Consider the following 23,349-nt stretch of genomic DNA (forward strand, 5'->3'; position numbering starts at 1 on the left):
ATCTTTTTGGCCATTACATACATTTTAATCCCTATATACATCATATTACTCACATTATCATCGTTCACAATGATCTTGAAAAGTATTAGGCTGTTTTTTTTATTTAAAAAGCAACAATTACATAAACAAAACAAATGCAATAAATTCAAGAAACAACAGATAAAATGTGATGTTCTGTTTAGGGATAATGAATACCTAATATACAATGTTATTATTTTACATTTAAAGTTGTTGTCATGGAATTTTTCCACAAATGAAATAAAACATATAGCATTAAAATGAGGCAACAACAGCAAAACTCCCTTACGTTGCCCTAAAGCCAGTCACATAATTTACATAAAGCTCATAAAAGCACAACAACACCAAATAAAAATATTAACTTATGTTGGAAAAAAGTGCATATTTGTTTATGTGACAATTTTTAAATCATCGTTATAGATTGGATGTCTATTGCCTCAGACATGATTATTCAATGTGCATAATTTGGCTGTCTGGTAAGAATGATGTCACTGAGTTCATTCATAGAAGGGACCCAATCCATTTGAAGTGGGGGGGCGGCAGCTAATGATTGGCATTATCAAAATAATTTATATAATTATTTATATAAAAAAAATAGGTTTCGGGAGCCAAAACATGGTATGAATGCTACACTACTCATAACACAAACATCTCAAATGGTCTCTTCTAGTAATTATGAATAGAAACACCATTAATTCATTCCATTGTGGGAGGATCAAGAATATATGCCACTGAGTAAAACTCAAAATGTTGTCTCTTGCATTTCAAGGCATCACTGTAGCTTAATATGAATAGCTGAAGTGGCCTTCATAGGAAATTTTCAACTCAAATCCCTTAATGCCTTGTGTGTGTTACTCGCAATCTGATTGCACGGTCCAATCACATGTCTCAGCCGGAGCCTGCCTTCGTGCTGCTGTAGGTGGCCTTGGCACGAGAGGAGCGCGAGCTGGCGCGTCCGACAGGGAGGAATGGACTGGACTCAGAGGTAATGACAATGCTCGGGATGCGACTGAGCGCGTTTCTGCTCACGTGAACGTCGCCTGAGTCAGTACTCTGTAAGGAAAAACATTCATTCATTCATTTTCTGAACTGCGTTATGCTCACTAGGGTTGTGGGGGGTGCTGGAGCTTATCCCAGCTGGAAGCCACCCGGGAAAAATTACATTTTAAAACTTTAACACCTCGTTTAATGTAGGTTTTAGCCTCAATGACTATTTGTATGCTTTCAGTGAAGTGAAACGGTCTGTCAAGAATAGGATGAGAAGCCCTTAGCTTTAGTGGTAGATACATTGCATTACATTTTGGGTCATGCCACACTCATAAAGAAAATGTTAATACTATAGCTTGATTTTGTGATCTCCATCAATGTGGACGACTGGTCTTTGTGGGGAGGTTATTCCCTATTTTTTTTCTTCACTCACGTTTGGAAGGTTGCCCCGTTCAATTGTAGAAATATCCATGTCAAAAGATGTCTGTAGGAAGACAAAAAAAAATGCATGATAACAAACATTTAAGCTAAACTCACAACAACATTTTGATTAATGATCAATGCTTTACCCGTTCAAAGATCCCCGAGTCGTGATTCTTCATTTTTGCCTTGAAGCTAGAAGAGGTTTTGATTTCGGGGAATTCTGCCGTGTCCCTGCCAATTTCGCTTGACACTTGGCGGCTGGCAGGGCGAGAACTAGGCAAGTCCGCCTCCGTGTCTGTCAAACCCTGGCCGCCAAACAAGAAAAAAAAAATGACTCAACGACTAGTAGAGTATGGGCACCAATTACAGTTCATGTTTTATTTTCATAAACATCCGTCAAAAAGTCTTACCGATTCGCTGTCAGAGACCGAAGAGAGTCGACTCTTGCTCTGTCGCCTAAATTGCGCGCTGATGTCGGAGCTCTGACTGGTTACAGTGGAGCGCCGCGTAGATGCGAAACTGCTGCTGGCCGAACGAAGGTCCGCAGGGCGCACACACAGGATCCTTCCAAGGCACGGGATGTACTTGGCCAAGGCCACTCTTAAACACAACAACATACACATTGGACAAATAAAATCCAAGCTTTTGAAGGTTTCCTACCATAGTGGCACCATTCAATCATCAAAATATTATTGTATAAGTGTGATTGTGTTTGCCTCCAGAGTTAAGAGATTTGTTTTTGTCTCTTCTTCTACCTGTATTTGGGGTGTGTGATGGCATAGATGATAGGATTGTGGATGGCAGAGGCCTTAGCGATGACAGCAGGCACAGAGTTCATGTAGGGTGTCAACATGTCGGCGTACCTGCACCATAGAAAGACAGTCATTTAACTTCAATACATGAGTCAAAGTTTGCACTTGAGTGATTTACCCAGCAAAGGCAGTTAGTGCTACAGTAGAGTACGGCGACCAGGAGACAACGTAAAGCAGGATGACGATTAAGGCGATCTTTGCCATCTTCCACTCGTTTTGCAGCCGTTGGAACTTCTTGACTGAGTCGCGAGAGGACAGCTGGGCGAGGACGCCACTGCCGCTCATCTTGCTTACCGTCCTGGAAGATGACAACTGTTTAAAAAAAAAACAGAACACAGCCAGCAGGGTGTGGTGCGGATTGAGACTAACTTGTTGGTGCGGCGCACAGCCTTGAAGATAAAGACGTAGCATGAGATGATGACCACCAGCGGCAGTAAGAAGACGAACATGAAGAGAAGCATGGTGTATGCACGTACAGACGGTGTGAACGTCACGTAGTCCCACGTGCATGACGTCAGCAGGCCCTCCGGCACATACGCACCTGCCCAAAACAAATGCCGTGTTATTTCTTTCCTTCCATTTGAGGAATATCTTTGAGGTCGGCTCACTCCATCCGAAGAATGGTGGCAGACTCCATGCCAGCGAGTAGGCCCACGCCAGCGCCAGGACACTCAGTGCCCGTTTCCGGGACAACACACCAATGGAGGTGAGAGGGCGCGTGATGACGAAGTAGCGGTCTATGGCAATCACTGTCAGCGTCATCATGGAGCAGATACCAAACAGCGCGCCACAGAAAGCGTACAGCTCACACGCTGAAATGCAAATCAATAATGGGGTAAAAATAACATCTGATGGCTGTTTTTCATTTATTTTTCCATAACGAGCAAATCCTTTTGTCAGTTTTATTTTTTCATTTCATTCTATTCTACTATATCTCTGCTACAGTTTTTTTCACCCATTGTTTTTTTTTTTTAACCTTTATTTTATAGGTGGCCTGGTGGACGATTGCGTAGCGCGTCGACCTCAGTTCTGGGGTCAAGGGCTCAATTCCAGTTCAATCCTCACTGTGAATGGAGTTTGCAGTTTTGTCTATTTTGCAAAGGTGTTTTGCGTTACTTTTGCTTCTATTTATATTACAATTTTTGTAATACACAGTTGAGCTTGTACACTTTACCATTTATCTCCTTTTAGTCCATGAGATTCATTTGTCATTTTTCCCTTTCTCAATGTGTTTGTGTGATTGTGTGTGTGCACCTTTTTCCCCAAAGATCCACCTCTTATGCATGCTGCTAATGAAGAAGACTGGTGCCTGTGTGACACACATCAAAAAGTCCGTCACAGCCAAGTTAATGATGAACATGTTGGCTGGAGTACGCAGGCTGCGGCTCCTAAAGGTCAGAGAGAATTTGTAGAAAATTAGCAAAATGTAGGAGAAAAATAATTAAACAAATACAAAATAAAAATATCTATCTGGAGGTGCACAGCTACCTGCTAAAGGCGTAGATGACTAGGAAGTTGCCGACCATTCCTGTGATGCCGATGGCTAGGATGACAGAGCCGATGGTGTAGTGGGCGTGGTCAGGAACGTCCACGGTAGGGAACGGGTAGGGGGATCGAGATGTCATACTCACCTGAGAATTAAACAATGAAGATCAGTTAGTTGAAACATTAATCAAAAGGAGACCCACAAAGATATCGGAAAAGGTAATTTCCCAAAATACACAGGAGCTCTGTCATTTTTCCTTGGATAAACTATACAAAATGGATAGATGCTGATGACAATAGTGTTATCGGAATTCTTTGAAATTCCAGCCCCGGATGCCAGTTTCATTTATTTCTTCATTCATTTTCTGATGTGAAATTTTGTAGAACTGTCAGAAGAAGACCCACAATGGTCCGAAAAGATGGCTACTTGTCTCTTTGGTGTCGTCATAATAACATTCCTAGCAGCAAGAGGCCTTCATGTAAGCGCGTCAACTCAGTAGCGAGTGAGCAGGCTTTATTCCTTCCAAAATATGAATGATGAATCTTTTCGCAGAGTCCCTATCATCGCACCTTTAATTAACCCGCATGTCTCCTGTCTCCATTTCAATGATGTGGAGCAAAGATGGAGGTCAGACAGAGGCGAAGCTCCTTATTTCCATGTTCGCCTACGGGAATATTTGACCATTTAATTAAAAAAAGCAGCTCTCGACTGGAGTGCAATTTCCGAGAATTCCCAATCGGGAGTGTAAAAATTATGAAAGCTGAGCTGAGGGGACAAAATGAACTTTGTAGATAAGACATTTTCTCAAAAATAAACTCTATAGTGTGCAGACTCTCTCACAATCATTGCTGATCATTCTCTGATGAATGATTAGCTTTTTTGATAGAAGTTTCTTGAAAGAAGAAGTGGCGAAAAATGTGTGCAGTGTTTGGTGAGAAATTGTACATTTCCGAGTACATTTGGCCAAAATAGAGTTTTTACAAATGGCCAACCTAGGCTCAGTCAAGGTTGAGTTCTAATCGAAGCTCCATTCGGTCTAATCAACTTCACAATAGCACCAAGCACTTAGTAATTATGTGGGTAACTACCACATGTGGTTAGAAACTAGGTTACGCTTAGGTTTCAGCCTTCAATTAAAGCCTTCAATTCCGTCATCAACAATTTTGACATTGAATTCACGGGCCATCAATTTTTGGGTTTTATTGTAGCATCGCATGTGGAAGAAAATGGAGGCCGAAAGGGTACATGAGGTCGGAGTCATCCGTTGACATTTTCAAGAAAGACAAAGAGCGGCACGATTCCGTGGTAGAGAAGATGTTCCCCAACCCAGACACACGTAATACTATTTTATTCTTCTTGTCCCCTTTTTTTGGTGGACAGCACACACACATGTACCCAATTCTTACTGTTTCTTATTGTTGTTGTACCTTGCCCAACATTTTTCATCCTATTCACACACTTTTACAAATAGAAAAAGGAATTCAAAACATATATATACTTTATACAGATTTGAACAAAATCGTACTGATGCAACAAAGTTTGGAAGTGACCAAAAATCTTATTTTCTAGTTATTAAAGTTAAAACACCCTCTGCCTTCTGCCTGTGATTGGCTATAAAATATATATGAGATTTTTTATATATATTTTATATATATTTTTGTTTTATCTTATTTTCAGTTGTTTCATGAGGATCGCAATATATAATAATTAGTGCATTTGTCATTATAACTTTGATCGCCACCTATTTTCTCCAGATAAAATGTTAGTTTATATTATGCTGTTACACAATTGGCATGTTGACATTTCACAATTTTGATACATGTGTGTCTGTTTTGGAAATCTAATTTGATATATATATTTGTATTATATTCATTATGCATTTATTTTGCAGTGGTTAATTTTTAAATTAGTCTTTTTATATGAATGGTTGCGCGTACATATTGTGCCTATCAACAGATGTTTGATATAACATTTATCAAATGCATAGTGATTTGACAGGCATATTTTATTATGCAACTTCATCTGTTATTTATTATTTTATTTCATTTTAATCCTTCTATGTGCTTATTCATTGTAAATATGTTGTTATATATTTCTACTTTAGGATTGTATGTTCCTTCAGTGGTTGAGTTATTCCTCAAAAGTGTGTTTGGTTTTGATGATGACCTACAGTATTGTTGTGAATGCATTCAGCATCCACAGTAAAGTAGGTCATTGAAGTTTCCTTTCATATGATCAATATGTGTCGCAACCTCCCCTCAATGTCAATAACATCACACATGGTTTTGATATTAAGCTTATAACCATGAGGACGATTATTAATCAATGGAAGAATATGCTAGTAATGGACCTTTAGTCTTTTACTCTGTAAGTATTTACCATAATGGAATTGTTTAAAAAAAAAAAATACATATTCAAATCTATTCCGATTTACAATCCGATTTGTGCTGATAACTTTATAGTTTTTTTTCCCCTTTCCCCACTTGTGCCATCTAAATCCAAACACGCGTAAAATTGCGCTGATTTGCTTTAGACTCGGAGGACACAAAGTTAGACTCACCGTCGGCGAGTCGGGGGCGGTGGTTTGCTGCTCCGAGGGTCGATACGCGTCCAGGGGTGAGCCGGGGAGGGTGCTGGTGGTCCAGGCGAGGGTACCGTTGCTATTGTGGGAGATCAAGGTGTGGTGGCGCGTGGCACTCATCCTTACTCACTCTCTCCTCCTACTGACGCCAAACGCACAGGCAACATGTGTATCACTTTATAGTGAACATGGGCGACTTTTACACACGCACACAGACGCACACAGACGCACACACATGCACACACACACACACACACACACACACACACACACACACACACACACACACACACACACACACACACACACACACACACACACACACACACACACACACACACACACACACACACATATTTCTATGGAACTAAACTTGCACTTTACCTGTACGTAGTATAAGAACAAAAAGGACCAAGTATTCCTTTACCAAATAGCAAAAATAGAAGGGAAAAATGCCTTCAAACTTCATAGAATGCAGCAATCAATTTCTCCCTTTCCATCTTCATAACTGGAAATCCTTCAATGACAAAAGACTTCACCTCCGCCCAGGTACACCTTATATAAGGGATGAGACACAGACAGAGGGAGGGTAGCGGCATTTATTTGGATGTGGGTCGCTGTTTTGATGCAGCACAGGACATTAGGAGATGAGAACTAAAAAAAAAAAAGTTAAATCCAACCAGAACACTGACCCAGTGTACTGCTGGCATTCAAGCACACCAATACATGATGTGAAGGCAGCAAATTAATCACAGCAAAAGGTGTAGCGATTATTACAGTCTAAAGCAGGGATGTCCAAACTATGGTAGCTTCGCGACCCAGTTTTAAAGCCCACAGCATATGAGGAAATATTAGTGTTGCCCCTATACTAGGGGTCGAGAACCATTTTGAAAGAGAGAGCCATAAGCAATTCCTATTTTCAAATGTTATTCCTTACGAGCCATACTCACAATTTAAAAGTCACAATACATGAGATTTTGCAGTCATTTTAGCACTTTTAAAGTACAAAAAGTCTCTGAATTCCTTTGACAACATTGTTACGCTTTTGCTAATCAATGAAAATCAATGAGATCAATGTGTATCAATGACATCAATGAGACACTCCCAACGTGACGTTCTTATTGGTGCATTCGGGACTCGGCTCTCTCACCACTGGTTTCCATATTTTAGCTAAGAGCCACATATAGCTCCCGAGCCATAGGTTCCCTACCCCTGCCCTATACTATCATTTGGTTCTCGATACCATTTCCAAAACCCAGCTGTGCCTTATAAAACAATGACAATACTTTACCCACGAACATTCATAATTCCTTTTACTTCTAATGCAGTGTACTCTGGTTCTATCAATGCCCCACAATGAATAAATACTAGACTATTTTACCATTGATAAAACTATTTTTTTAAACATTTGTGGAGCTCGTGAAAATCTTATTTTATGGTCAATGATTTGACTGTGATCTGAAAGTCGCCCTGTCAACATGACTGTTCAGAAGACATGTTGTTTGGTTTAATGAAATATCTCCTAATCTTTCCACCGGGATTTCAAATTATATTATCAGTAGTAGACATCCAATCCATTTAAACTGAGAGCTTGAGAGCATGTGTTCTTTCTCTTTCAGGCCTCCCTCTTCAAATGTATTGGACTCTACCATCATCAATAGCAGCCAATAAATAATCAACCTGTTTCTGACCAAGCCATGATTGCAATAACTTAAAATTCAAGTGAAGGTTTCCGTTGCCCAAAGCGAGCTTCTTGGCCAGCTCATTCTGGTTCACCTGAAATTTGCCAGAAATAATTATGGGCCAATGTTGAGACTCGAATACACAAACTCTCAAAAATAGCAATCTTCAAACCTGCTTTATCCTCGAAGCTGATATTTCATCGAAGTAATGGTAAAAATGGTAATTCTAATGACCAGTCATGACATACAATGGTTGGTTCCTGAGCATAACCTGTGTGCAATGTACAAACCAAAGCGAAGCTCTGCTTCTGCCAACATAAACGTAAATATTGATTCTTTGTGTGACGCCCTTCACGAAAGACATTTTTTGTCCCTCTATTTGTTTGTCACGCTCAATGATTGCATAACATCCACATTGGTTCATTATTCTGACCCACCACCTCGACACAAATCTCCCCGCCGTTCATTTGCTAAAAGGCTGTCGGCTCAATCGGCGGCGACCGACAAACCTGGTGACCTCTTTAAAGTGGGTCGACGTACGTGAACGTCCTTTCCGTACAGATGCAAGAAGTGGAACGAAGACTTGAACCAATAGGCTGCAGAAAAACAAGCCAGAAATTATTAATGCCAAACCTGCAACTTTGGGTGTCCTTCATTTGGGAGGCGACCGCCAGGTGCCCAAAGTTGGATAGGATTGGCTCCAGCACCCTGCACAATCTTGAGGATGAGAATAAGTTGTAAGGAAAATGAATGAACGAAAGGGTTTGAGGTGTACAAAGAAATAATAATAACAATGACGATGCTAGCATGTCGGTCTCACAGCTTTGAGGTCTGGGTTCAAATCCAGGTCAGTCCACCTGTGTTTCTGGTTTCTCTGGTTTCCTCCCCACATTCCAAAGACATGCATGGTAGGCTGATTGGACACTCTAAATTGCCCCTAGGTATGAGTGTGAGCGTGAATGGTTGTTTGTCTCCTTGTGCCCTGTGATTGGCTGGCCATCAATTCAGGCCTCTGGCCCGAATTCAGCTGGGTTAGGCTCCAGCACCCCCCGTGACCTTAGTGAGGATAAAGCAATTCAGAAAGTGAGTAATATTATGAGCATTTCCAAAAGTTTTCCAGTAAGTGGCGATAAAGCACAAAACCACTATGCCTTTTAGAAGAAGAAGAAAAAGAAAAATACACTGACACGCTGTCTTCTGCACGTCCTTTTACTTTTGTCATTTCCAAAATATACAATAGAATAAAATAAAGAAAAGAATATCTATTTAAAGTGGGGGGTATAAAGTGTCATTTTAAAACATGTCCGGGGAGCTACGAGAAGAATTGGAGAAGCATTTGGAGGCTTTAAAAATCCAGACGAGCTGTGTGAATCACCCACCGGTAAATGGAATATACATTGAAAATAATAATAATTTGCAAAATCACAATTGCAAAAAACTGCAAACAATCAATGGATTGTAAAACGTGCAAGGCATTTTTTTGTTTTTCGTTGCCTATCAGGAAAAATAAATCAAAAATAAATACACTGTGATATTAAATAAAGTGTATTTTTAACTAAAATTTGTACCTCTAATGAAATCTATTTCTAGTCGTTCTCTAGTTGGTGGCGTTAAAACATCAATTTATAATGGCAGGGAACGTATAAATGCATATTGATGATTACAGTAATGTTGAATACTTGTGATTTGTGTGTTTGTGAGGTTTTCACGGTGGAAGAGATGATGCCTCATCTTCAGGATGTGAACGGTGTGGTCACCAAGAACCTTTTCCTGAAAGACAAGAAGAAGAAATCATTGTGGTTGGTTTCAGTGCGTCACGATCGACAGGTGAGCTCATCCTGGATCAGTGGAATTTTTAGTGATCTACAAAGTTTGCAACCTATAAAATCTCTAAGGTTTGAAGATTGTTATTTTTGAGAGTTTGTATATACGAATCCTAACATTGCCCCATAATTCTCTCTTGCAAATTCCAGGTGAACCTGAATGAGCTGGCCAAGAAGCTCGCTTTGGGCAGCGGGAACCTTCGCTTTGCAGATGAAGCCACCATGTTGGACAAACTCAAGGTGATGTCAAGTTTCATCAAACACAGACAAACCCAACTACATCACCTTTCTTTAGCAGAGCAAAGAGTGTCAGCAACTCCAAAAAATCTTACCAATGTCTTTGTATGCTTCAGGTGGGTCAGGGATGTGCCACAGCCTTGGCCCTACTTTTTGACAAGGAACACGTGGTGAAGGCAGTTCTGGACCGAGACCTGCTGGAAGGAGGACACCACATGATCTACTTCCACCCCATGACCAATGCCGCCACCGTGGGGATGACGCCCGAAGACCTGTTGCGCTTCCTTAAGGACACTGGACACGAACCGGTCTTAGAGAACTTTGAATAGACTGTAAAGAAATTTGGACGTCTGCCTATTATTCATTGTTGTGTATTTTTTTTTAATATGATTTTAATATAATGATAAATGCATTTAAATGAATGAAAGGTAGATTATTTAAATTAAAATAAAGAAATAAAACACTCATATTGTTTTGTGCATTTGGTAGATATAGTTCTTAATATCCCTCTTAAAAGTTTATTAACATATTTCAACATTATTTTATGCACTGCTACAAATCACAATATACAAATAGCCCACATGAGGGCAGTGCACTGCTCTGTTCCCAGCATCGTTACGTATGGAGAAAACACGAAGAAGAGCGTCACCCCAGCAAAAATGGTGAATGACAAGGTTGGCTGTTTTCATTATTTTAAGTTATATTAGACAATATTTAATGATAATAACAACAACAACAAAAGAAAAATCACCTTGTATTCGTTAATTGCCAAATATAATTAGAGATCGGCGCTAACCGTCAGTAATTTGATACATGACAAGGCGTATTGTCGTTAGATAAACTAAACTTTGTAAATGTATATTTTTATAGATTAATTTCAGATTAAACTTGCTGGTTACTCGTTGAATTTTTCAATGTCTGTCTGCCGAGCACTATTATGTTATTATATGACAATACTGGGAAAGACTAGAACCGGGATTTTTACAGGCAATGTTGGTGTTATTATCCTTGTTGATATTTTAGCACACTTTGCAATGGCATACAGTATTTGTGTACCTGCTCATGTGTGTTGTTTATTTATTCTTTTATATAGAGTTCTCTCGGCCAGTTGAAGGACCTGGTTGAGCTGAAGGATCAGCTTGAAGACCTTCAGAAACGTATGGAAGATGAGATCCAGGCTGGAGTTCCTGCTGTAAGTCAAGACACAAAAACAGGGTAGACAATTTTTAAAGGACATCTTTATAGTAATCCTAATGTTAAATTAATATCCCATACATTTTGTGTCACTGAATCCCATGAAAAGAATGTAGGATCCAATGAAAGTTGATTTTCCTTAGAATTTCACCTTACACATTTATTCATGTACAGTGGTAAATCTAAGCATTGACATCTGTCAGTCCGATTGACTCGGCTCCCACTTTGTTTTTGTGTTATACTCAGGGTGGCAGTCTACTGGCTTCCCCCTTTTTAAAGGGCTTCCTCGCCGGCTACGTGGTGGCGAGGTTCCGCTCCTCAGCGCTATTGGGTGTATTTGTGGGGACATGTACAGGAATTTATGCTGCGCAGAATTATAAGATTCCCAACGTGGAGAACACGGTTAAGGACTACATCAGCAGTCTGAAGGGAGGACGACGATGACAGACACGTTTTCCTCTTTTGTCAGCCTCTTCCAGTTCACTATTGTTACTGGTATTCAGTCTTTTGGGACTATTATTCTGTATCGGTCTAGCACTTTTTTGTTTAGTATGGCGGGAATGTGTGTGGATCAACGGGTTTATCATATAGGTCACCATAAAAAAACAACCTTTAAGTCATTTTTGTGTCTATAATAATCATTGTAGAGTATTGACATTATGGAAACAATCTGCCAAAGTGTATCAATGTTGCTAATATTCAAATAAGTGCCTTTGGTGTGTTGTGGAATAGCCTTTCCTGGTGGGATTTGTTTGCTCATTTGAATATGTCAAAATAGTCATAGTGCATGCAATTTATATTTCAGGATTTGACTGGAAAAGTATCAGGAAAATATCGTTTGAGTGGTCTTTTGTTTTCTTTTTGTTTCTTTTGCATGCCGATCTTTGCTAATGGATTTTTTTTCTCAGATTAATATATTTCCATAGCAATCAGTATATCTTGTGTTAAAAACATGGGACCCGGGTTGATGGTGCAGCATCTCATTGTTCTCAATAAACGGGTAATAGCTCAAATTGTGTTGTAATTTATTCTGAATTGTTTGAAAGGCTGGGGAAAGTTTGGAGTTTGCCATAGGAATATCATTTTTTGACATTATTCCCCATTTTTAAATTACAATATTTTACAGATATATTGTAAAATGGTTATCTTGAGCTTCTCTGTATCTCGCTATTTTCTTTAACGTCTCAAGGGGGAGACAATGTGTTTTTAACTGGGAATGCTATTTCATTTAGCGAGAAGAAGACAGGCCATCGTGTTTTCTCTCCAACTAGCAGATTTTCTTTCTCAAAATATATAAAATCCCAATTAAATTAACGTTAGCGTCTATAATCTAGCCTTTAAGGTTACATCGAGCAAAAACGTTGATTCCAAATCGTCATTGCCCCAATGATGGTAAGGTAGTGACGCGCCAAATTTGAAATGGTCTTGGATACATTGACCAACAAATCATAGAAAACATTGCACGAGATCGGAAAAAAAGAATACTTTATCCTAAATATATTCTCACCGATGTATATGTAATCAACCTCTCAAGAAATGAGCCGACGAGCAAGAACCACAGCCATCGTGGACTACGTGGATTTGTTTTCAGACGAAGACAGGTGAACATTTCATATTGTAGTATTTGCATCTTGTATATTTGTGCTATGTTAACCTCATATGCTGGCACTGATCTGCACACAGATGGTTTAGAAGTAGGTCAAATATAGCGTTTCCCCCCCCAGTACTGAGCCTTGTCATTCCACTTTACATTTAGAATATATCATGCAATCACAAATGTTAAAACTTACTTCATCAGTAGATTAATAAGGCTATAGTAGTGTCAAAACGCTTTGAATACCCTGAAGGTACACAAGCACTATGCAGGTGTAAATCTGGTCATCACTAGACACAAAGGAAATTTTGTATGGATTATATTGGTAAAGGTTTTCTCCAAACATAATCAATGTTAGATATGTATTAGCAGATAACAAATTACTGTATATTTTCATCACTTCCTACAGTATTCATGATGACAATGAGGAAGAGTGGAACCCCCCTCAGCCAAAGGCAGTCCCTCGTGCCTCAGAATCAGAAAAGAGACCCACAAAGGGACCCTCCAAACCCAGAGTGCCTAAAAAGGAAAGTGCCAAGATGAGCAGTAAAACCCCCATAGCTGAGGTAAAACAGGAGAAACCAGAAAACCAAATGGATGTTATGACTGCAAATGTAAAAACAGAATCAATCAAGAGCGAACCAAGCTTCAAAACCAAAGATGAGGTATGATCAAAGTTGAAACACTTTCTATGGGTAAATTACTCTTAGTAACTCCATTTTTTCTCTGCAGAGGATTTCATTTACAATTGCAAAATCAGATACTTTGGCCCAAGGAGCACCGTCGTGTTCCAATGTTATCGCAAAGAAAGAAGAGCAAGAGGATGACTTCACCTTCGATGAACCTGTGTTGAAGAAACAGAAGACAGGTTGCCAGTCATCTGTGCCATCAAAAAAGTTACAAGCATCTATGAAAAAGGAAATCGATATGAATTGGGATCTGATAGAGGTACCTCGCCAAATGTATTCATTTGGTGAACATGTATTTGGCTTTTCTTCCCAGCATTTTGATATATATTACTACATAGTGACAAGTATGTGTATCTGCTCAGGTGCTGTCCACCCAGACCTGCGTGGAACGGTGGGTGTGTTCCAACGTTGTCACGTTGCTACGCGAGGAGAACACAGTGCCCTTCATTGTGCGCTACCGCAAGGACATGATCAATCACATGGATGCTGACGCTGTGCGTGATGTCCAGCTGGTGTTTGAAGAGCTATGGTGAGTGTAAACAGGTTTCTATGAGGTTTAGTACCCACATTTCTCATTCAGGCCTTTCATAATTTCATCAGAAAAACTATTTCAAACGTTTTTCAATGGTGGTGGAAGGATCCAACAAACATGTTTTCCATTTTTTGACATGCAACCAAATTTATTTAGAAAATAGTGCTCATTTCAAAACATCTTAAAGAAATTATAGAATTTTTTTTCTTAGGTTGCATTTTTTATTTTTGGCAGTAGGTGGCACCATTGGACCATTTTGTAGTATTTGCTGTATCTTTTCAGGCGTCACTTCAGCGTTCATTCATTTTCCATACGGCTTATCCCAACCAGGATCAAGGGGCGTGCTGGAATTATTCCCTAAAAATATACACGTATGCGTTTATATCAAGTCATCTTGATAGACATCAAACTGTAGCAAAAAACATTTGTTTGATTGATTTTTTTTTTTACGATGGAAAGGCTAGTTAAAGATGTTAAAACATTTTTCTTTTGCGAGAAAGAAAATTAAAATTGAAAACTAAATATATACTTTTGTTTCTTAAACTATTTTAATTTCATGATGTGTATCTGTAGTGCTTTGGCAAAGAAGACCCAGTCCGTGGTAAACACCCTGAAGAAAGACGGCGTTTTGACTACTGAACTTGAAAAAAGCTTGAAAACCTGTCAGTCCGCCGAGGAACTGGATCATGTGGTTAGAAGATAGTTTATCTGAAATGAAATTGACCATAAAACCAAACACATTTTAACAAATAGACTTTTTTTTTTTTACAGTACACTCCTTACAAGAAAGGATGCAAAGTGACCAAAGTGCGCAAGGCCAAAGCGCTGGGCCTCGAGTCGGCTGCCACTGCCCTCATTGAGGCGCCCCACACTTTGGACTTAAGGAAATGGGTTAAACCTGGAACAGAAGGTGGGGGGAAACACACGGACCCATGCGCATGCAACACACACATCCACAACTTTTTCTCAGGTTTAATTACACTCGGGTTTTGGGAAGTGTATATATATCATAGGAAAATTCCTGTCTTTTAAGGATCTTTAGCACAAACTCATGAAAGTAACTCAATTCCCCCCGAAAATTTAATATAGCATGTGACACCACTGTGACTGGGTGACATGAAATTTAGCAGTGATATCAATCAGAAGACGAAGCAAGAAAAGTTTCACTGACCAAAAAGTTGAACACAAAATGACAGGCAAACCTTTTGGAAAAATGGGCTGTACGACAAAATCCTATTGGTGAATATGAATGAGCCCAATTAGACTTAAAGATGGATCCAACTGTTAATGGTATGGATGAAACCGAAATCTTAAACCATCAACTCGTTCACTTTCATTGTTATCAATGGGTGACCAATCGATTTTGCTCTGGAAGTGATCATTCAGCACAAACCCCTCCTAATTAAAATGATTTGGACGTCCACTTCTATAATATTACTGAAACATGATCATTCACTGCCAGGTCTATAATTTGAAATTATTTGAATGAGTTAATGATAACACAGCCTTTTGTATTCTTCTTTTCTCTTCTTAAATCTAATTTATTTTGGTGTGCATCAGGTCTCTCTTCTGTGGAAGAGGTTTCAACCGGAGTGCTCCATATTCTGGCCTACATGATTGCCAAAGACCCTGAGACACTCACCTATGTGAAAAGATTGTGAGAATACATTCACACACACACAATAGCCCTTCTGTTTTCCTCTTTTTAAATATCACACTCTAACTATAGATGCGAGAACGACGACGTGACCCTGCACTCAACCGTGACTAAGACTGCGCTCAAAGAGAAAGAACAAGAAAAGTCACAGCCAAAAAACAAAAAGCAAGATCTTGACAAGTTTCACCTTTACTTCAATTTCACCAGCTCCATCCGGCGTGTCCAACCTCATCAGGTACATCCTTTTTTTGTTGCATTTCCTGAGATTTAGTTGCTATTATTTTACTTATTTTTTTGGATTCACAATTTTTTCTTCAAATTAAGCTTCAGTCCAAAAGTCACACTATAATGGAACATTTAATAACAACAACAAAAACATCATGACTGCCCCAACCAAATGATTTGATCATCAAAACTAGATTATTTCACTCTAAAAATACTGCGTGTAACATTCTATATATAATAATTAGGTGGACAAAAATCATTTTTATAGGCTTTTAATAATGTTTAATTATAGGTTTTGTAATTGATTTATGTTGACTAATCACATAAAAATTGTAATCCCCAAACGCCCATTTATAATTTTAAAGGATTTCAGTTGACAATTGATTAAAATAATACTACTATATAAAATATACTAGTATTATAAAATAATACTACGTTCGTGGAATCAAATCTGGAAAATTGTATTTACATTATTTCTTTAAAGAAGCATTCTAGAACTTTGAGGAGCATTTGAATCAATTGTGTATGAAAGCCTATTATTGCTATTATTGAATAGGTACAACAAACAGTAGGCTCGTTTTTGTTTCTTATGCGTTTTCTATCAATGTGATTAACAGTGTCAATCCAAGGTAAGCCTCATTGTCTTTTACAAAGCTCTGATTAGAATAGATGTGTAGAACATGTTTTGACTTTTCATCACATACACTCGTAGCAACACATGCCATCTGTTTGTTCTGTGCGTGCTGCTGATGAGCAAGAAGCCATGTCAGTCATGGTTAGCCTCGTTATCCCCATTTGTACCCCTCCCTCTCAGACCCCACCAGCCACCCCACCCCACCCCCATACTCCATCGACCAACCCCTTGCCCCACCACCCCCTCAGTGACTGGTGGGTTACTCAGAGTTGGTCCCGGGCCTCATGTGTCACCATGGCTCCTGTCACCCGCTCTCATTTCTGTGGCGCACCAACACTCTCTGGCAAGCGGGCTCTGCCCTACAGTCTTTTAAATAACACCCACATCCAGCAAGTCCCCTTCGTTCTCTCCTCTGAACATATGTGACATGTCCCCTACCGACATGCCATTGGATTGGAGTGCCTGACTGACATGCGTTCTCCGGCCTTGACATCTCGGGGTGCCTGGAGCTCCAGGAAAGAAGAAGAAGAAGGAATGGAGGCAGGGAGGACGAAAGGAATGAAAAATAGAGAATAAATAAATGAATGAATGAACGAAGGAAGAGAGCACAGATGGATGAGTGTTTGTCTCTTAGCTCCCTCAGATGGCTTGCTTTGGTCACAGAGCGTTAAGCCAAAGTGACTGTCGGACTATGGCAAAAATGAACCATTTCTTTCCATTAAATCAATGAGGTGTGGCTGCAGCAGGTGGGAGACATGGTGTGCTGTGTGTGTGTGTGTGTGTGTGTGTGTGTTTGTGCTTGTGTGCGCGTTTGAGTGAGAGAGGGCAAGAAGGAAAATAGAGACATTTTTTTAAATTGAATTGAATGCTTTTTTATTGTCATTATAGAAGTATATTGACATTTAAAGCTTCACCAGGAAGTGCACAAATAAATAAATAATAATGAATAATACATCAATAAGTCATAAATAGGTAGTCATATAATAATAAGTCAACATGAATAAGTTGTCAGCTATAAAAAGTGCTGAAAGCTGTTAGCAGCCAATGGAGTTTTAGTGCAAGTACAAGATGCACTTTATAGAAAGTTCTAATATAATTGTATAACATTTTGCATAAAATCATAATCATCTTTGCAAGAATGATCTAAAAGACAATAATACGGGTAAAATCAGAAAATAGAAGCAAATCAAATATTGATGTTTTAGCATCAGAATTTTCACATGTAAAATGTTAATTTCATATCAATGCATACAATTATTTTCATAATATATAATAATTATTACTCATTCAAAACATTGATAAAAATGGATTAGTAATTTGACCTGGTTGCAACTGTTTAATTGTTATATGCAGTAGATTTGGTCAATTGAGTTCCACTTGAAGACTTATTGAACAGTTTGTAATTGAATCAATATCAATCTGTTGAAAACTGGCACAACCCGCATGAGTTGACGCATAATTCTTTTGACGTACGTTCAAAACGCTGAGCTGAGACTTAATCCCATCAACTTTGATTTTAAGGCCTTCTGAAGAGCTTCAATTTAGCTCATAGCTATTTCCAGCCGTGGCGCTTATGCGTACGCCAGGACAGATTTGAGGGCTGCGAGGCCACTCGCTCTGCGATCAATCGGCAGCTAAGCGCAGCCGTCAGTGGCTCGCCTGCAGAGGTTTGGGGATAAATGGAGCTGGGTTAACCGTAACCCCAAGTACTTAACAAAAACACATATACATACTTTTAACACATAAAAACGATTCCTCATTGAATTGGAAGGGGTGTTAAAAACTCATTCGAAATTAAGGGGTTTGGGTTCCCGTTAGGGTTAGGGGTTAACCCTAACCCTACCTAAAAAGGTAATATGAATGCTAAAATATTTCTATATGTAGTAGTCAGCATAAATAAATAGTCACCAAACCTGTAGTTTGTACACCTTAAAATGAATTAAATGCCTGAAATGCACAAGAAGTTATAATATGTTTTGTGTCCTAGTTGTGTCAGTCAGGTCAGTGTGTGTGTTTGTTTGTGTGGTGGTGGATGGGTGTATGGATGTGTTGATGACAGTATTCATCTTAAGAAAGCTGCTGAGAGACAGGGAGACAGAAAGCGAGAGGACAGCAGTTGGCCAGTTGCCCTCCCTGCAGGGTGATTTTGCCGTTCCTGGATGGATGATGACGAGGGTCATTCCGTCTTCTCTCGTCAAGCGCTGGCCACTACCTCACTACCTTTCACTCTTGGCTTGAGTTAATGCCCTAATGCACACTTTGCGCTCTGTCTCTCATCACATTTCCCCTCGTATCATTCTCTGTCTCAAACTAGTGACCCAACCCGGGGAGAAAGTGAGGAACATGCATCGTCTGCTAGAGAGTGTGACCATCTTTATTCGCGAGGCATTTGGGCTTCATACTTGGATTTTTTGTGGATTTTTTTGAGACAGTTAAAATAAATTGAATTAAGTTTTATTAACTCAACTTCATTATCAGGGTTTCTCTTAAATCACTGCATATAAAGCAGGTCTTAAAGTTAACCATGTTCATGCAAGAACCCGGCAACAGAGGCCTTGAAAATCTCTAAGGAAGAATCCTATAAAAAAAACACAAGACTCAATGGAAGCAGCAGTTTTTGATATCTGGTTGACTTGGATTGATTTTAGTCCTATTAAATGATCTACTTTATAGCAATTAGTTTCCATAATAGAACAGGATGCACATTAAACCAGGTAAATGAAATCCTAAAAGGCTAATGAAAATTTAAAAACTCAATCCACTGTACTCTAGAAATTGTTAAAGTTGAAGGTAACCAAACACTACATTTCATACTGTATGTCGACTCCCACTTACACCAGAAATCACAGTTAGGTGCATACGTACATTGGGAACCACCTATATTCAGTCAGGCAGTGATTCTAGTTTGAAAAAAGTTTTAGGAGACTAAATATTCATAGTCCATTTTTTATTATTAAATGATTGAGCAGATTTAGCATAGGCTATTTTCAGTTAACTACTTTATCCTCTTGGGCTTTTGCAGATGTTGTGCGTCTGTTGGGAGGTGTGCGATTTGATGAAAATCACTTGAGAAATGTCACCGCAGTCAGGGCCGCCGCCCGCAGCGGCAACATGCCATCTGGGGAGAAATCTAAATTTCATCCTAAATCAACCAAGCTTGCCCCTGACATGCCATTAGCTGTGTTTTTCATGTTGGTGTTGTCGCTTTTGTGCCCGGGTGCCGATGAGCTCTAATGGTTGTGGCACGCCGCATTCGTGGGCGGGTGGCGGGGGCAGGCCTGGCGGTCCTTGCCGCTGACAGTGGCACAGTGGTGGCATTTGTCAGCTCGCTTTTTCCACTTGGGTTCCAGATTGATGTCTCGTTTCTCGTGCCTCGTGCCGTGGCGTGCTAAAGGTTCCCCGCTGTAAAGGTCAGACACTTACTACTGTTTGCTTAACAGCATGTAACAGTTCCTCTAAAAGGGTAGGCAATGGGGGTCACATCACAACAGGCCTGGCCAGAGGACACACTCTGAGGCTCATCACGCCTGTTTTTTATGTGTGTAGTCAAAGTATTTTTTTAAAAAAAATTTGAATGACCAGTCCAACTTTTGTCATTATGTAATTGCCTCTATCAGAGATGGAATGGGAACCATTGTTGTCTTGAAAAAAAGGAGAATCATGCCATCTGTAATGAACAAAATTCTCCTGCACGAAATGTTACCATTAAAAACTATTTTAAGCAGATGAATACTAAGCAACTTAAATAATTTCCCTATAAGGGTCGCCTCAGTGACTTACTGAAGTGATAGGAAAGCAGTATGTACATTTATACCACCAGATTGGGAAACTATACTTTGCCTTCTTAATAGCAAAGGTAACTAATTTGCTGTTCATCTGATAGTTATTATCAGAGCAGGTTTATTTTGGAAAAAGTTTGTCTATAAATGAGAACCTGTGAAGTTGAGAAGAAAAACAAAGCAAGATTAAAAACAGTTGATATAATTAGAGAATTTGCTCTTCACAACCAACATATTTTATCCATCACATAATAAAAAAAACATACCATTAAATATCCTTTCAGCTCATTTTTAATGCATTAACCAGATCCTTTTTTATTTCTGTACAGACGTTGGCCATCAACCGAGGCGAGAGTCTTAAATTGTTGACTGTGAAGGTGAACATTCCTGAGAGAGTGAAGAAGAACTTCATGTGGTGGTGCATTAACAACAGGTCACATCTCATACAGTGACTATCACACACATGCAATAGTATGAGCGATAAACTTAACTATCACTCAATTTCAGGTGGAAAACAAGGACGTTTGCGAACCAGTACCATCAGACGCTCATCAACAATTCAGTAGAGGATTCATACAAAAGGCTCGTTGGGCCTTTTCTTAGCCGAATGTACAGGTTTGTCAAACACATTTAATTAGAGCCTCACCATCATTTAGTACTCTAATTCTCCCAACGCCTCCATTTTCAGAACAAACCTTACCAAAACAGCTGAGAAGGAATCAGTGGCCATGTTTGTGCGAAATCTCCGCCAGCGCTTGTTGGTGTGTCCGGTACGGGGTTGTGTAATGATGGGGGTGGACCCTGGGTTCAGACATGGTTGCAAGTTGGCAATCCTTTCTCCAACCGGTAAGAGAACATACACTCCTGTAAGTGTTATTGCTTTAAAATCTGAGGATAAATAGTCATTTGAATTTGTCTAGAGATTGAAATTGAATCTATTCTCATTATTTTCAGGGTTAACTAACCTTTGAATTGCACTTGGATGCTTTTATTGTCGTTCAACAAGTATAATGAGATTTCAAAGTCTTGATAGGCCTGCCCTGTTATTTTCTGACTGAATAGACATGTGTCTGGATTTGTTTGTGAGCTCACATTTGCTTCTTTTGTGCACTCAGGTCAAATTCTCCACACTGATGTTGTCTATCTGCATGGCTCTCGCAATGAGAGAGAAGCTGAAAAACTGCGACATCTTATGAACAAATACAGGTAGTGACAGATTTTCCATTCACTATATTATTAGCTGGATGAATTCATAATTAATTCTGTAGGTTATTCATAGTCCGACTCCCTTTTCCCTTGTTTGCTTGTCAACGCTAGCTGCAGCAGAGTTGTAATTGGCAATGGGACGGCGTGTCGTGAGACCGAGTCCTTCTTCGCTGATCTCATCGCCAAGTGCTATTTTCACCCACTGGACGTGTCCTACTGGTAAGTCCTCACGTCCATCGAACACTCAAGAAATGGTTTTCAGAGGCCGGTGACACTTAAAAGTTTCAGATGGGTTAAGGTTTTCTGGTATTTTTGCAAGAATGAGCTGTGGCTGTACAGCACATGCTGAGATGATGCTCACTTCTTTATCTCTTGTAGAGTTAGATATCCCACAGGGGATAAATTCAATCCAAACCAATCCTAATATGTGCTCCTCAAATAACTTTGCATCGCTGGTGGAAACACGTTTATCGTTTCAAAGGAATCTTCAATCTAATTGTGATTGAGCCATACATAACAATGACAGATAACCTAATACATAGCCCGGCATAACATCTCTGAAATAGAGCTGTATCAGAGATTCTAGCTATAGCCTAATGATAACAATTCTGTTTCAATATAGGTTTTATTTATGTTACTTAAATGGTACGTCACATTATCTAGATAGCTACAAAATAAATATATATGCTGAAGGCACTTTATGAAATAGTGCAGCTTTGACAACTACTAAACATACATTTACCTCATTGACAGTCAAAATTAATTACAGAATATTGAGTACTAATGACTTATGCATTTCATGAAAAAGTAAAAGTATGGATTTTGAGTAGTGTGCGGAATGTGGAAAAACCCACAGATAGAGGTGAAAGAACTCTAAGGGTGGAGGTGCACAGGCAAATAGGAATGCGATCCCCTGATGCTCCTCTAGTGAATATTGTCTATTAAAGCCATCTGGACTTTATTTCACTTTAGGCCAATTAAGAGGACGCTTTGCATTGCGCACTGTGTCTGTAACCTAGCCTGTTCCACAGTTGGGCGTACAACACCACAGGAGCTCGCTCCAAGCATAACAACCTAGTGGCCTCGCAGCGCTAGCTTTCACTCTGTTTGTTGACTTGAGGTTAGCATCGGGACCACAGCCTAGAACCACGCAAGCGGGAATGTGTATCATCCCGAGTTCATCAGCGGCTTCAGCGGGAACACCTTTGCTCTAATAGCTCACATTTTCTTCTTATAAAGATCAGTTTTCCTTCTGTTTTCATGAGCAGACACGGTAAAAGGGAGGCGTTATTACTTTGACAGGATTGTTTTTATTCAAGATATTTTTTAGTTGAGTCGCCCTGGTTATAATGTCTTACTTGTGCATTCTTTTAATAGAGCTATTTAGGATTTTAAAAGCCTTTAGGACTAATATTTAGATTTTTGATGTACTTAACGGTTTATTATGAATGTTACCTCTCATTCAAAATGATATTTTTCAAACACAACATAAAATTCAGCACAAAGCACATTCGATAAAAGCAATAGCCCTCTTGTCAAACAAGATATTTTTTTAGGAAGAAAAATCGATCTCATAATCGATCTCATAATAATGCATTTTGTGGTCCTTTTTTGATTCTCTAAAATATATTTTATGTCTTCATCAAACTACAATAGTTGTAGAAGTAATAGTAAAATCATATGCCTTGCATGATCAAATCAGTTTACAAAAAGATTTTCAAACAAGATTTGCTTTAAAAACTTTTAAGCCCCAATTTTCAAAGGTGAAATGTTTCTTACTCACTGGAAGT

General features: G+C 39.3%; 4 protein-coding genes across 5 annotated transcripts in view; 3 read left to right on the forward strand and 1 right to left on the reverse strand.

Moving 5' to 3' along the window:
- Positions 1–100: 100 nt before the first annotated feature.
- Positions 101–8,814, reverse strand: LOC144205165 (melanopsin-A-like). Of its 2 annotated transcripts, none has more exons than XM_077729340.1 (13): positions 8,623–8,814; positions 6,692–6,862; positions 6,287–6,446; positions 3,729–3,871; positions 3,495–3,628; positions 2,849–3,052; positions 2,610–2,781; positions 2,359–2,538; positions 2,184–2,291; positions 1,839–2,028; positions 1,575–1,733; positions 1,439–1,489; positions 101–1,071 (listed from the first exon to the last, which is right to left on the reverse strand). In XM_077729340.1, the coding sequence occupies exons 3-13, from the start codon at positions 6,425–6,427 to the stop codon at positions 907–909; spliced, it is 1,647 nt and encodes a 548-aa protein (XP_077585466.1). In that variant the 5' UTR covers positions 6,428–6,446; positions 6,692–6,862; positions 8,623–8,814; the 3' UTR covers positions 101–906. The 2 variants fall into 2 exon arrangements, with proteins under 2 accessions (XP_077585466.1, XP_077585467.1); XM_077729341.1 differs by having other exon boundaries at positions 6,287–6,449.
- A 347-nt stretch (positions 8,815–9,161) lies between these two features.
- prorsd1 (prolyl-tRNA synthetase domain containing 1) lies at positions 9,162–10,514 on the forward strand. Its single transcript, XM_077729874.1, has 4 exons — positions 9,162–9,370; positions 9,691–9,816; positions 9,963–10,052; positions 10,166–10,514. Exons 1-4 carry the CDS (start codon positions 9,290–9,292, stop codon positions 10,376–10,378), a joined length of 510 nt encoding a protein of 169 aa, XP_077586000.1. The 5' UTR covers positions 9,162–9,289; the 3' UTR covers positions 10,379–10,514.
- A 136-nt stretch (positions 10,515–10,650) lies between these two features.
- LOC144205466 (SLC35A4 upstream open reading frame protein-like) lies at positions 10,651–11,895 on the forward strand. The gene is made up of 3 exons (XM_077729857.1): positions 10,651–10,723; positions 11,143–11,241; positions 11,490–11,895. Exons 1-3 carry the CDS (start codon positions 10,709–10,711, stop codon positions 11,685–11,687), a joined length of 312 nt encoding a protein of 103 aa, XP_077585983.1. The 5' UTR covers positions 10,651–10,708; the 3' UTR covers positions 11,688–11,895.
- A 549-nt stretch (positions 11,896–12,444) lies between these two features.
- srbd1 (S1 RNA binding domain 1) overlaps positions 12,445–23,349 on the forward strand; it is a 28,237-nt gene continuing 17,332 nt past the window's right edge. The window contains exons 1-13 of the mRNA XM_077729626.1: positions 12,445–12,844; positions 13,247–13,502; positions 13,570–13,785; positions 13,889–14,055; positions 14,632–14,749; positions 14,830–14,968; positions 15,619–15,715; positions 15,788–15,950; positions 20,683–20,786; positions 20,861–20,968; positions 21,042–21,199; positions 21,469–21,559; positions 21,671–21,778. Of these exons, the coding sequence (XP_077585752.1) occupies positions 12,780–12,844; positions 13,247–13,502; positions 13,570–13,785; positions 13,889–14,055; positions 14,632–14,749; positions 14,830–14,968; positions 15,619–15,715; positions 15,788–15,950; positions 20,683–20,786; positions 20,861–20,968; positions 21,042–21,199; positions 21,469–21,559; positions 21,671–21,778 (1,790 nt within the window). The 5' untranslated portion in view covers positions 12,445–12,779. The remainder of the gene's footprint in view (positions 12,845–13,246; positions 13,503–13,569; positions 13,786–13,888; positions 14,056–14,631; positions 14,750–14,829; positions 14,969–15,618; positions 15,716–15,787; positions 15,951–20,682; positions 20,787–20,860; positions 20,969–21,041; positions 21,200–21,468; positions 21,560–21,670; positions 21,779–23,349) is intronic.

Source organism: Stigmatopora nigra, chromosome 12 (genome assembly GCF_051989575.1).
Source record: "Stigmatopora nigra isolate UIUO_SnigA chromosome 12, RoL_Snig_1.1, whole genome shotgun sequence".
NCBI classification, from domain to species: Eukaryota; Metazoa; Chordata; class Actinopteri; order Syngnathiformes; family Syngnathidae; genus Stigmatopora; species Stigmatopora nigra.